Below are 15,691 nucleotides of genomic sequence, written 5' to 3' on the forward strand. Positions count from 1 at the left end.
CCAGGTCATGAATACATTTGAGATGGCCTTTTCTGCATGTCTGCATATTCTGCATCGTCAAAAAATATAGGAAAAACAGCACCCTCTATTCCTTGAATTTGAGTAAACAGTCTTGTCCCGAGAGACTAGGCTGAGCCTGAGTGTGATGAAGAGCACACTGTAGTGAGCGCCACAAAGAACGGTTTGAAATGTAGCCCGACAGTGAGCCATCTTTTTTGTTTAGTAATGTTCTTAGCTCAGCCAATTTTGGGGGTTTGTGTAACAGAGCTGTGTTGTATTGCAACTAAGGAAAACTATAGCATACAAAACCATAATAATTATGCATTAGCTTAGCTGTCAGAAAAAAGAAATCTCTCTCTCTCTCTCTACAGTCTCTGACCTTCCTGGGCTGCGTAGCGGCTGCAGGTCTGGGTCTGAACCTCTCTCTCTCTCTCTCTCTACAGTCTCTGACCTTCCTGGGCTGCGTAGCGGCTGCAGGTCTGGGTCTGAACCTCTCTCTCTCTCTCTCTCTCTCTCTACAGTCTTTGATCTTCCTGGGCTGCATAGCGGCTGCAGGTCTGGGTCTGAACCTCTCTCTCTCTCTCTCTCTCTCTCTCTCTACAGTCTTTGATCTTCCTGGGCTGCGTAGCGGCTGCAGGTCTGGGTCTGAACCTCCTCTGCCTGGCCATCTACCTGAGCTGTCTGTGCTGCTGCCGTAAGGACGACGAGGAGGAGGACAGCAAGAAGCCCAACTCCTGCTGCGTCACCTGGTCCGCCGTGACCGCCGGCCTCATCAGCTGGTAAGACATGTCACTAGTCTTATTATTTTTAAAGCAGTGGTTTTCAAACCTTTTTGTCTCAGGTCACTCCTGTAAGTGCCATTTCCCTGAATTACATTGTCTTTAGAACCTTACATTTATTTCACATTATGGTACGTAAATATGCAAAACCTTCCCTCTATAAAATACAGTGGGTTCGGAAATACAGCACCAGAGCGCACTCGCCTATTAGTTTGCATTGCGCAGTGCGCTCAGTGCGCTATTTCCGAACGCCCTTGCCGCCCAGCATGTCAATAGGAAACTATGACAGAATAGCAGTTTCCATTCAGGACAGATATACAGAACTTTATACTTGACGTTTAACCACAAGAATGCCACCCAGCATCCCTATTCTGGGGGGAACGTTCAGCAAAATTCTTTGCAGAAAGATGGCAGATTTGCAGTTTTTTGCGGTGCCTAACCACTCCATCACATAGCAATGTGTGTATGTATGTCTGTCCCTGCGTCTGTCCCTGTGTCCGAGCACGGAAAGCTGCAACACGGTAACTCTGTCATTCCTCAACCGTTTCGGACCCAGGAAGGCTCGTCGGCCCCCTGGGTGCGTTCTTGGGGGTAACTCTGTGACTCTGTCATTTCTCGACGGTTTCGGACGCGGGGTGGCTCGCTGGAACCGGGCCAAGTTAATATTATCCCACCTCACGTTCTAGTCCTGTTCTCTCTAGACTGCAGCTTGTCCAGAACACTGCTGCTAGACTCCTGACTGGCACCCGGAAGTGGGATCATTACCCCTATTTTGGCTTTCCTTCAAATACAGAATTAAACATGTTACTTTAATTTGTTTCTAAAGCACTACAGGGGCTTGCACCATCACACATGAGCTACTCTGTTCCCCCGACACCAGCTAGGTCACATGGATCCGCAGATCAGAAGCTCCTCAAAGTCACATGCATTCCGCTTGAAGTTAAAAGGTGGCCATGCTTTTGGGTCGCTGCTCAAAAGCCTTGATGTCTTGTCTTGTGCGTTTTCATTTTCATGCTTTGGTCGCACTTTTGGTTGATTTTAAATGTGGCTTATATATAAATCTGACTTGACTTGACCTGCCTGCTTAGTCGGGGGAGAAATTGAATTTTGACCTGCAGGTCAAAAGCTGTGTCAAACCAGAAACGGGATCGTGTCAAAGGTTGTGTCCAACCTAGACACAATCTAAATGTCTCTCTCTCTCTCTCTCTCTCTCTCTCTGTGTGTACATTTGTGTCCTCACGAGGCATTCGTCGTGTGAAGAACCCATTAAGAATATTCTAAGCACATCGTTGGTTTTGAGTCCATAGCACACTGTGGTTCATTATTGTTTCATGATCCGGAAGGTCAGTCTTTCATCTCTCTTTCTGTGAAATATTTAATAATACAGTATATGGAGCTGAGGAGGAGACAGAGGGAAGGGCACTACAGTAACATCCCTTTCATAATATCTCGCTAAACCCTTTCTGTGAAGAGGACAGTGGGACTACATCAAATAATGCCCAATTTATGCTCCGTCATAGGCTGTCGTCATGCTCCGAAGATCTCTGCTCTGTAAGCTATGAGCTTATAAATTGTGAGCTTGTTTGACGGCACTTTTTATTTAATTTAGACTAGAGTAACCAATTAATTTGCCCTCCTTTTCTCAGAATAAAGTCCTCCTACTGCTTGCAACTGCTGTTGCACCCTACTGACTCTAGTGAGGAACCCCCACCAGGAGGATGTAGCGCCTCCCTCCTTTTCCTCCCGTTCAATAATCCCTGCTGACAGGTGCGCACCCCCAACCCGTAGGAGTACGTACAGAGACAAAGACCGCCCTCCCGTCTGTTACAGCCGTGTTGCATATAGCATAACGGTGACATCACTGTGGAATCCTTGGTATCATTTAGGTCAATGACAATGATAACATTATCTTAGTTGTGATATAACCAGTAAGACGCCCTGAGTGCCTTGGCTTGCAGGTCGTGTGCACGCATCCGCCTGGGTGACGTCACACTGCTGGGCGAGCGCTGGCGCTCGCCCAGGAATGGGAATGCCAGAACAGGTCAGCTCCATATGTGGCAGTGGGGGCAGTGTCTTGAGTGTACAGGGTTTGATGAGGTCAGATCAACATATGGAATGTCAGAACAGGTCAATTCCATAGATATAATAATATAGCAGCAGGTAGGCTACTTGAGGCCAGTCAACTGTCTTCTGTGTTTTGGTACGATTATGCGCGACGCACCACCGCTCCCCCACCCCCCAACAATGCTGGTCCGCGAACATTTTATGACCTGTCAGCCGGTACATGGTTCATAGCAAGGTTGGGAACCCCTGGTCTAGACCATTGGTTCTCAAAGTGGGGTCCGGGGACTCCTAGGGGTCCTTGAGGTGTACCAGGGGGCACCAAGCAACCATAAGCAACATTTATACACAGCCAAATGCATATCATTTTGACGGTCCTTGACGTGAAGAAGTTTGATAACCACTGGCCTAGACTCTCGGCTATCTGTGTCTCACCACAAAGACGTATATGGTATGACGTGAAGTATAAACAAGGCTTAAAGCTACCAAAACAAACGTCCCTACTGCTCCCCCTACTGCTCCCTGCTCTGGCTTTTGTGTTGAAGGAACAAAGATGCTACACCTCAGGGGGAGCGGTGCAGCAGCGCTCATTCAGCAGGTTTTTACATCATCGTGGCCATTAAGGCAGACTCAATGACATGCACTCTCCTCACAAAGTGGCTAATTGAATCTTAGCGAGCTATAACGGAGTGGCCACTTTGTTTTCTGGAAGTCCCGTGATACTCATCTTCAGTGGATGACAGCGGTTATCGAATTAACCTCTCTAGCCTCTAGCTCACTCCCTTCTTCTTTTTTTTTTAGACAAGATAGGACGTGGTCTCTGGAATGCAGCGGTGTGTATTATCTCTGTTGAAACTCAAGCCGCCCGGGTTGGAGCCAGCCAGCCTCGCGGCTCAGAGGGACTTGGTTTAAGGTCACGAGCCACAAAACCCATGATGGGTGGTGCTTGGATCCTCCTCGTGGGACACCCCCCCTAGAGTCAGACTCGTGCCAGGAAAAGAACTGCCTTGGCAAACCAACTTAGTTAAAATCCAGTCATTGTTTAACCCACTGTTAGGTCTGTCACAATAATTACATAATCGTCTGATCTCAGTTATTTGAGATAATCACAGTTATTTTGTGCAAACGTGGTTGGCTTCCAACCGAGAGTGATGTCCAAAACCTTTACTTTTACTTTTCAGGATAAAAAAATAATGTAGCAGATCTTTAAGCTCAAAACGCGTCGATTTGCACCACGTTTCGAGATTGTGGATCTGCTACTTTTGATAAGTTTGTGTGACGCTGTACTGTAGTATGATCAAGTAGGGCATGCATTTACACACAAAAAAATCAAAAAAAGTAAAAAAAATGGAGATAAGAGGTTTCTGCCCGACATGTTCTCTATATTGTCAGGCTATTTTGCCACCTCAGCTACATCACTTAAAACCCTGCCGGCTCATACTGTGCATGTATCACACATGACTCGGCGTGTCCTTCGACACATGTATTCACTTGCGTGTTCAGTTATAGCTCGCTAATGGCTTTAGGTACCCGGGAACAAGTCAACCATGAGTCTTCATTACGTTCTGTTGAATTATTTAGCCGCTGTTTCCTAAAATGGGGAAACGATTCAACAACAGTGGCACCTCTTCACCTCTTCTCGTATAAAAAATGTATGCCGCAGAATTTAACTGGGAATTAACACAGTAGGCTAGCGGAGGCAAAGACTGCTGTACTGTACATGGTGCGTGCTTGATCATGCATGTATAAATAAAAATATAACATGTACAGTTAGTTAACCCATTAAGACCTGAGGCTGATACAAATATACCTTCTAAATCTAAATCCTGAAGCCCAAACCACATCAATGATTCTCCATGCAACTCCTACTACTTGCAACTACCTGCGACAGAATGGTGCTCTATCTGGGCATATCGAGCACAAGACAGAATGGTGCTCTATCTGGGCATATCGAGCACAAGACAGAATGGTGCTCTATCTGGGCATATCGAGCACAAGACAGAATGGTGCTCTATTTAGGCATATCGAACACAAGACAGAATGGTGCTTTATTTAGGCATATCGAACACAAGACAGAATGGTGCTTTATTTAGGCATATCGAACACAAGACAGAATGGTGCTTTATTTAGGCATATCGAACACAAGACAGAATGGTGCCCTATCTGGGCATATCGAACACAAGACAGAATGGTGCTTTATTTTGGCATATCGAACACAAGACAGAATGGTGCTTTATTTTGGCATATCGAACACAAGACAGAATGGTGCTCTATCTGGGCATATCGAACACAAGACAGAATGGTGCTCTATCTGGGCATATCGAACACAAGACAGAATGGTGCTCTATCTGGGCATATCGAACACAAGACAGAATGGTGCCCTATCTGGGCATATCGAACACAAGACAGAATGGTGCCCTATCTGGGCATATCGAACACAAGACAGAATGGTGCTTTTTTTTGGCATATCGAACACAAGACAGAATGGTGCCCTATCTGGGCATATCGAACACAAGACAGAATGGTGCTTTATTTAGGCATATCGAACACAAGACAGAATGGTGCTCTATCTGGGCATATCGAAGTGCCAAGGTATGCCGAGCAGCCACCAATAGCTGTTTCCACAGCAATGATTATTGTGACGCAACGTAAACCGCTGGGATCTTACGTGGATACCGCCGTTCTTCCGGGTTCTTGGAAACGCCCCCAGCCACTGCACTGCGTTCAGTTTTATGGGGTTAAGGTATAGTTTTACAGACGTGACAGTCACACACGGTTAGTGTCGCACGCATGCACACACACACACACACACACACACACACACACACACACACACACACACACACACACACACACACACACACACACACAGATGGACGGATAACTTGGATGGCAACTAACATTTTCTCATGCCAATAAAGCTCCTTTGAATTGAAGCACTTGCGACGCAATGCATCGACATGCGGCGACGTGCAACGGGACATAGATCGCTGCGACGGACACTAAAACAGTGCGTCTCGAATCATCGGTGTGGTTTGGGCTTAACAGTTTTCTGATGTTGCTATACTACATCGTTGCAGTTGGGCAGAAAACTCATCTCCATATTTTAACTTTTTGTGTTTTTCCGTAAATTAACGCTCCACTTGATCACGTGACAGCGTCACTCAAAAGCATCAAAAGTAGCAGATCTACAAACTCGAAACGTGGCACGAACGGTTTGTTGCTTTTGAAGTTGAATCCTGAAAAGTATCAATTTTGAACATTATGAGGTTTCCACCCGACAGACGATTACACTGTAGGCCTGTACCTAAAATCTAACAAGACACAGATGCTTTCCCAGATGTAAGGGGTTAAATGTGTAAATGATTACGATTTATGTGCTGAGGGGAGCGTTTATTTCATGCCATTAATTTTTATAAACTATAATTAATAAACTACTGTTTGTGTCATCAGCACATCCATCGACACGGAACGTGAATATTATGCAGCTATGAAGCAAATTATTATAATTTCTTTCTCCAAAATGAGGTCGAAAAGCATCAACTTGTATGAATGAGGTATCACCAAATTAATTGTTGTGAAATGCTCACTGGCACAATTTCTGATTGTTTATTCTTCCAGTGTGTAAGGACCTTAAAACTGATGCAATGTTTCCCAGACATATTTGGCTTTCCAGACGGAAGCGACTGGCGAGCCTGGCAATTAATGTTCAGTGAGAGGCCAGTGGGCAGGTATAGGAAGGTGTGGTCAATCTGTCAGGCGGAGCTGCACGCGAGCACATTCCTGTGAAACTGTCACAGTCGTTGGTGCTCGCTTCCACGAACACCCCTTTTAGTGGCAGAGCGATTCTGTTGCCTGTGTGTTCACATGCAGTGCGACGCCGCTGATCAAAGTCTCTCCCCGTCTGAAAAGGCCTTTAGTCTAAAAGCAATACTGTCAGCATTGGGCATGCAGTCCTGTTGACATCTGACTGCGTTCGGTGCAGCAGATGTCTATGTTTGCTTACGTCTCCGAGTCTCTTTTACCTCCAGCCAAACAGTCAGACCTCCTCGCTAGATCACTAAGCAGCATCCTCCTTCCATGGCGCTATAGCTGTCAGATTGGACGCAGCCATCCAGACATCTGCTGGAGTTAAAGTGCTCTCCGAAGCCAATTAAGCCCATGTGATGACGTGATGCAGTGGTGGAAAGAAACTAAGTACATTTACTCAAGTACTGTACGTGTAAGTGCAATTTTGAGGTATTGCTGCTTTACTTTACAAATTTCCAATACTTTTACTTCTACTCCGCTACATCTCAGAAGGCAACAATTGAGTCCATATTTTACTTTAACTTTTTGGTGCTTTAAGTGCATTTGCCAACAGAGAGTAACGGAGAGTATTTCTATATTGCAGAGTTGATACTTTTACTGTTTGAGTACTTTTTTTTTGTGCTGTGATGCTGGGGCTTCCAGATTGCGTCTCGTCTGTGGCATTTCCTGCCTGCCACGGGGGGATCTCTGTGATGTTATCAGGCCCATATCTGGGGTCTCTCTTGGACCTCGCACAACAGCTGGTTCGTGGAATGCCTGTGTGAAATCCACATGCTTTGTTGTACTTTGTTGTTTTTGAAACCCATACCAGCTCCAATCCAATTACCAGTGCTGACAGAAGTACTAGAAATACAAGTAGACCCCCGAAAATGCCCACATACAAAATGTTATTTATACAGTACCAAACGTAAAAGGACTCATTATGCAGAATGCTCCATTTCATGATCATATTATTGGATTGCAATTTATGAATATTTCACTTTAAAATATAATAAACGTAAATGCATGGCCCCTCGATAGCTGGGATAGAATTCGCCCCAAATCCTCAAGAATGTCCACTTGGTGACACTTTTTGGAATTTTTTGAATTTTCAGGAATTCATCAGGATTCCTGATGAAGCTCCGAGGGGTCGAAACGTTGATTCCTGATCCCTTAAATAAAATTGATGGGAGCTTAAATAAAGGTGTGCGGACTTCCTACCTTCTTCCTGTATGTATATTTTTGTCCTGCACCCGTCGACATGTTTGAGATGTGCGTGCTTCCCGTTTGGATGTTCTCTGTTTGCAATTAATCCAATGTTAGATAGGTCAGTAGGCCTATATGGTTGAAACCCCAAATAATTTAATAGAAAATATTTTTTCAATGGATTCTGTTACTATCAACCGTTACTCGAATCCATTTGTCTAAGACTAGAGGGTTTACGCAGTTATTCTAAGTGAGTGCAGACATGATCAGATGTAGGCCTGGCTGCTTGTGGAACCATCAGTGACGGTGTGGGAGAAGGAAGAACCTCCTACGGGTGAAACCAACTCGCTTTGTGTGTGTCTGTCTCTGATTCTACAGCTCTGCTCCTTGTGAGAGAATCCTTTAATTTAATCATGACGAGAGACTGGGGTGGGAGGATGTGAACTTGCGCTTTGCAAAAGTGAAAATGAGCTGCGATGACACGGAGTGTCCTTTCATCTAACGGAGACTCAGAGAGGATATGAAAATGTAATCATGTGGAATCTCAGGTTCCACGTATTATATAACGGGCGTGGCTCCTCCAAGTGTGGGTCTGCGACTTCTTGTGACCAGCCTGTGACGTCAGTCCTCTAATGTACAGCTGGGGTTTTCTACACTGTTCAAGGTCCATTATTTATGCAGCATGGACCACCATTTGATGAGATTTAGCCTCTCAGAATATTTTCTTATTGTCCACAATTCAATGCCGTTTTGATATTGGTACCATTAGGAGAGATAACAGGCAAACGTTGATCAAAATTCTTCTACATTCTCCAATTGACTTCGATGCAGATGGTTAATAATGTAACTCTTGAGAGCGTAAAATGACTCAACGGGTCCATTTGGTTCATTTTACTCTCAAGAGTTAAACATCTATAAGGATCCATTTGGTTACCAACTCTCCATCATTTAGCCCGTGGACCACCTGGTACGTCATCGTGGACCCCGGACCATTGGTTGAGAACCACTGATGTACAGTGGTTCTCAAAGTGGGCTTCTGGGAGACCCACAGAGGTCCCTGAGGGTGTTCCAGGGGGTCCCCTGGAACATTAGTTCATATGGCATCAAAATCTGTTTAGCTACTTTAATTTAACCCTAGTATACATGCATACGTAATGTCACAATGTGGCACATTTTTTGCTTGTAGATCTGCTTTTTCCAAAATGAGCCTGGCACACAAACATTTTAACAGCGCAAAATAGTTTAAGATGGGAGGTCGGTGGCCAAATACATTATGGGGGTCCATGACGTAAAATAAATGTTTGAGAACCACTTATAACATCAGTCAATGAGTTCACCTGGCTATACATCAGCAACATCTTAAAACTTTATGTGAAGAAATAAATTGTAATTGTGTTTCTGTTTCCGACTGGCGATGTGCACGAGAAATATGGCAGCGGTTGTTCCAAATCAGATTACTGTATCTCTGGACACACACACACACACACACACGCACACACACACACACACACACACACACACACACACACACACACACACACACACACACACACACACACACACACACACACACACACACACACACACACACACACACACACACACAATCCTCTTATAGTTGTCTAGCCAGGCAAACTGGCTAGACAAGTCAAACTGTCAAAGTGTCAGTCAAACTGACGCATGGTATTTATTGCAGCGATTATAACCTACTTTGTCGCATGACGAACGGTGGAAATAGACGACGTCCAGTTCGAGCCTGTAGATCTGATATTTTTGCAGTTTTGGTAATTATGTAATTACTTTTATTTATTTGTATTTTTTTATGTTTAAATAAAATGAATAAATTATAATTCTATGCTTGTTCATATCCAAGATAAGAACAATAACATAAGCATGCTTGGGTCCAAGGCGTAACTGGTGTCTGGGAGGAACGTTTGCCAAAATCTATACAAACTCACAATTGTGAGCTTGTAGATCAGCTATTTGTTCATAAACACACACACACACACACACACACACACACACACACACCGAGAAGACTTAGAAAAAACTGTGGCCCGAGTACAGTTGCACCAAGACCAGAGGGTTTAAGACAAGTGGTTAAACCTCTCTTCTGTTTCAGTAATTTCATTTCTCAGTCTTTTCAGCTCCGTATACCCCCCACCCCCTTTCCCCCTCGCTAAGTCTTACATTTCGGCTCCCCGCTACGCTCTAATTGAGTTTGTGTCCATTCTAAGTGATCTCAGACCAGGCTAACAGCAGATGTCAGGCTAGCTGGAATCCCCATGCCCTGCTATATGTTAGCAGATTAGCTGTCCAATTAGCTGGAGCGTACTGTAACTGTCCAAGCTGTTCATTCATGCTGCATGCGGACAGACATCTGTAGTGAACCTGCATTTTATGCGCAGTAAAACGTGGAAAAAATATATAATGGTACTTTTCCATCGAACCTTCGTAGAGAGTGCATTGACGTTTTGTTTTCTTTCCTGGTATGGCTCATTATCATTGGTTAATAAGAACAAACTCCATAAAGTCATCAATGTGTCCAGCAAACTAGCTGGGGTACGATTTGAGAGTATGACATCAATGTATGAGACCTGGATACTCAGGAAGGGGAAAGCTATTACTATGGATAGAACACACCCGTTACACAGCCAATACCATCGTTTATACCATCAGGGCGACGGTACACAGTACCTTCTCTGCAGGCTAGGGCTTCAAGGTTGTTTGTTCCCATAAGTATAGGACTTATGGACAAACATCTCATCTCAGTTCTGTGCATAAAATGTAATGTGGAAATATGACTGGTAGTCTTTTGGTATTTGTTTCTTTTTATTGTCAATGTCTTGTGTGATCTGTTTGTATTGTGTATGTGTTTTTTGTATCCTGATGACTGCTTGGCACAAACCAAACTTCCGAAAGGACAAATAAAGTATCTATCTAACCCCTGCACACACCCACAGACATTTGGTAGAGAACCCTGCACACAGCCGCACACATCTGTAGTGTAGGCCCTGCACACAGCCACACACCTCTGTAGTGTAGGCCCTGCACACAGCCGCACACATCTGTAGTGTAGGCCCTGCACACAGCCACACACCTCTGTAGTGTAGGCCCTGCACATAGCCACACTCATCTGTAGTGTAGGCCCTGCACACAGCCACACACCTCTGTAGTGTAGGCCCTGCACACAGCCACACACCTCTGTAGTGTAGGCCCTGCACATAGCCACACTCATCTGTAGTGTAGGCCCTGCACATAGCCACACACCTCTGTAGTGTAGGCCCTGCACATAGCCACACTCATCTGTAGTGTAGGCCCTGCACATAGCCACACACATCTGTAGTGTAGGCCCTGCACATAGCCACACACCTCTGTAGTGTAGGCCCTGCACATAGCCACACACCTCTGTAGTGTAGGCCCTGCACATAGCCACACACATCTGTAGTGTAGGCCCTGCACATAGCCACACTCATCTGTAGTGTAGGCCCTGCACATAGCCACACTCATCTGTAGTGTAGGCCCTGCACAGCCACACACCTCTGTAGTGTAGGCCCTGCACATAGCCACACACATCTGTAGTGAAACCCTGCACACAGCCGCACACATCTGTAGTGAAACCCTGCACAGCCACACACATCTGTAGTGTAGGCCCTGCACACAGCCACACACATCTGTAGTGTAGGCCCTGCACACAGCCACACTCATATGTAGTGTAGGCCCTGCACACAGCCACAGTCACACAGGCATCTGTAGTGAACCCCTGGACACTGTCACACATCACACAGACATAGTGAACCCCTGCTGTGTTTCTGTCCCTTCCTCTGGAACCCGAAACCTGCAGTAGCAGACAACTAATCCTGTCACAATTACATAATAAATCACCTAATCACAATTATTTGAGATAGTCTAATCATGATTTGTGCTTAATCTTGTGTGATCTTGTTTTGATGCAACACCTTGTGAGCTTGTGGATCGGCTTTAGGGCACCAGTTGATCTGCAGCCCCCCCTGGGTATAGTGTTGAAGTGTCCTAACTGCTCCCCCTTGCATGGTTTCCTCCGCTGTCTGTCTGTCTGTGGATAAAGGCCCTATATAAATGCACCATTTATCATTTCTTCATTCTTGCGCTTGTTGCCAGTGGTCAGGACACGGTATATTTGGACATATTTAACTGTAATTGGACACATACAGTACATCATACATGACTGATGTAGACTGCATGGGTCACATGAAGCCTGAGGTCCACATGGGAACATCCGTTCGCAGTAGACTCTGTTTTGTGTATCTTCCAAATACACACTTCTGGCTTTTGTTGCTATTGGAGTCTCAGGCCTCGAGAGATGCTGAGGTCACTCTGGCTGCAGAAAGCACATGAAACATTCAGGGAGGCTGATGGCTGCGTCAGCTATAGAGGCACAACAGCCAGGTTTGCCGGTATAGAGGTTTGCAAAGACCTCAGGGTTTGGGTTAGAACATTGTCTCTGTCGGGTAGAAACCCCATATGTCCAAAACTGTTACTTTTATCTATCTATCTACAACGGCCTTGAAACATTGTGGATCTACTACGTTTGATGCTTTTGTGTGATGCTGTAGTATGATCAAGTAGCGAGTTAATTTAAGAAAAGAACAGTTAAAGTCAAAATATGGAGATGGGGTACATGGATAAGATGGTTTGGTCCGACGTGTTGAGATTGTAAATTGGTTATGTCTGTTATTGTTGAATACCAAATTTAAAAAGTCAAAGTGGGTTTCATGAATATTGAACCAATGACATAGTGTTAAGTATGTTTTAACAAGAGCTTGTGACTAAATAATAACAAACACATTGGATCCATCGGAACACAGGCTATTTTTTCTTCTCCATGTTCTGAATGGAACAGACTTGGACATACATGGTTTCCACCCAACAGCGACAATAATATAGCCGTCTCCTGTGTTCTCATGTCAGGGATACTCGGTGGTTGCTTTTGGGGTCAAGATATCAAATATCAAAATATTTCCCAGACTATTCATGGGATCCTGCACGCTGCAGGCTGAGCGCTTGTGTCAGTTTGGCCCCGCTGAAATCCCCCCGCTTGTCTTTTGTTGTTCCAGACTCGTGATTTGCCGACGTGACAGAGTGCTCAGCGCATGCCAAGTCAAATCTGTGATATATTCCCCTCCTCAAATAATATATGATCTGTCTGTCACAGCAGTCTCTCTCTCTCTCTCTCACACTCTCTCTCTCTCTCTCTCTCTCTCTCTCTCTCCCGCTCACCCACTCTCCTCTCTCTCCTCCTCGCTCCAATACACACTGGCTCACCACTCATATGTCTCTCCCCCTCTCTTTCCCACCCCCAACACTCTTCCTCTCTCTCTCTTATTATCTGTCTCTCATTCTGGCTCTCCCACCCCCCTTACCTCACCCCCTCTCCTCTCTAACACACGCTGTAGCCCCCCCATCTCTCTCCCACCTCTCTCTCTCTCTCTCCCACCTCTCTCTCCCTCTCTCTCAGTTAGTTAGTTAGAATGTGTGTGAGAAATACTTGTGCTTCAAAGCCTCCAGTGATGTTACTGTAGTAGATGGGCTGCAAACGCTGTGCGTTTCTTCATCTGACACCGTTTAGTTCTTCCTGTGTTCTGTTGCCTCACGTCCTGTGTGGCTGAAGAGTCTGTTCAAACAGACAGAGATGAAAAGACGACGTACGTGTGTGTGTGTGTGTGTGTGTGTGTGTGTGTGTGTGTGTGTGTGTGTGTGTGTGTGTGTGTGTGTGTGTGTGTGTGTGTGTGTGTGTGTGTGTGTGTGTGTGTGTGTGTGTGTGTGTGTGTGTGTGTGTGTGTGTGTGTTCCTGTGGAGCCTCGTTATTTTCACATGCAGCCGCCGTTTTGTCGGTGTCAAAAACATCCCCACGAGACGGGAATTCTCATCAAGAAGACATTAATAATAACAGATCTGGGGCAGATATACAGACTCTCCTGTTTTGTATTTTCTTGTATCCCCTATTCCCCTCGTCCTCTTTCTGCCTCTCTCTTTTCCACCCATGTTGAACACGTTCTGTTATTTTTTCCCCCTCCTAACTTTGAACCAGTTTAGAGTGTTCCCACCAAAAAATTAATTGGTTCAAGAATCATAATCCTAAAAATTGGTTTCAGAACCGGAACCCAAAAACACTTTTCTTGCCCTGCACTGGGAACCAAAGTGCGCTTGTAGGCATTCTACAGGTTGGAACACCTGTAATACCCCGATATACAAAATGTCTACGTATACGAAAGTACAAAAAGTATTTGCAAAGTAACTAAAGCTGTGAACATATACAGTGCCAAAGTGAAGGTAATCGCATTTTGGAAAATAGTAAAATATAGCTGATCTGATAAGCTCACAATGTATCCTGTCGCAGAACATTGTGAACTTGTAGATATCTGCTATCGCTATTCGCCTTCCTGCCGTGGGTAAATCCACACAGAAGATGCATTATGTGGTGAGAAAAGAAACTCAAGCTTTATTCTGAAAAGGGTAGATTTCTCACTGTGAATAATGGCATCAAGCGCTGAATAAATTGGAAGTCTCATTCTATCTCTCACGTTCTCTCTCTTGCTCTCTGTTCCCCTGTTGCTCTTATCATTCTCATGTACTCCTTGCCCCCCCCCCCCCCCCCCCCCCCCCATATCTCTCGGTGGGACACCTTTAAAATCTGCATCACTGGTAGCAATGTTACCTGCAGGTGTGTACTTTTAATGAGTCTCTGCCCACATTGTTCTCATTATGAAAATAGCCTCGCTCGTATAGCGTGTTCCGCTTAGCGTGTAGCCGCCGCCGCCCCGCCTGGATATACCGGGGAAGTGCGCCCGCCAGGCTTCAGGGAACAGGAGGCTAATATTATGGGAAGTTGATTCCGCTTCATGGTGAGAGGTTTTAAGTCTCTCCTCTGGAGGTAGCATTTATCTGGTACACGCCGTGGGGAGGACTCCATCGACCGAGAGTCCGGCCGCTAATGCAGCTAGTGCCCTTTAGCTTCAATTAGCTGCTTCCGGTGTGACCCGGGACGACCCCTGGCCCTCATTTGGCCTGGGTTTGAGGATGAGACGCGGAAAGTTGGTTGTTTGGAACCTGTAGCTTCCACCAGATGTCTGTGGAGTTTTTCCATGATTGGGTTTCCTCAAAAACAAAAGCATTATTGTCCACACGGCCCGTCAGTCTGTCCATCCGTGGGTTAACGGTCAGTTTATCTGTGAGCGGCTAAGCTCTCGTCACCAGCCTTTCCACTGGTACGTTTGATCTGGCGGAGACCTGCGCTCTGAGGAGCACACTTTTCTAGTTCTCACACTTTTGTATTTCCAATCCATCATAATAAAACAAAAGGAAATCTCTCATTTTGCATGAGATGCTAAATTGTGATTGAGTTAAGGGGAATTCAATGTGTGTGTGTGTGTGTGTGTGTGTGTGTGTGTGTGTGTGTGTGTGGGTGTGTGTGTGTGCATGTGTGACGTACTTGCGTGTGTGTGACGTGCTTGCGAGTGTGTGACGTGCTTGCGTGTGTGTGTGTGTGTGTGTGTGTGTGTGTGTGTGTGTGTGTGTGTGCTGGGTTGAAACAGGTTGAGGACCTCTCGTCTAGAGGTTTGATGTATGGATGGGATGTAGTGATTAAGGGATCAGTGCAAGAGGATTAAGTCACCTCAGCATAATGTAGTATTGATGTTTTCAGTGCCACAGGCGTGTAACAGATAGCGCTAAGCAGACCAGACGGCTGTGTTCAAGTCCTTAGTGGCTTTCACAGTCCTATAATATAATACTGCATTACTTTGTGGACATCAAGTCCCTGTGTAGGAGTCTGAACATGACAGTGGAGGCGCCTCCACTGATTGCACTGCACACTC

At 45.4% G+C, this 15,691-nt stretch overlaps 1 protein-coding gene across 2 annotated transcripts in view; it reads left to right on the forward strand.

Annotated features, from left to right (window-relative positions):
- LOC310874294 (protein tweety homolog 2-like) overlaps positions 1–15,691 on the forward strand; it is a 106,048-nt gene that overhangs the window by 38,165 nt on the left and 52,192 nt on the right. For both annotated transcript variants that reach the window (XM_083787042.1, XM_083787041.1), the window contains exon 3: positions 604–779. In XM_083787042.1, coding sequence (XP_083643168.1) covers positions 604–779 — 176 coding nt within the window. The remainder of the gene's footprint in view (positions 1–603; positions 780–15,691) is intronic.

Source organism: Protomyctophum parallelum (genome assembly GCF_964188405.1).
Source record: "Protomyctophum parallelum genome assembly, chromosome: 17".
Classification (NCBI taxonomy): domain Eukaryota; kingdom Metazoa; phylum Chordata; class Actinopteri; order Myctophiformes; family Myctophidae; genus Protomyctophum; species Protomyctophum parallelum.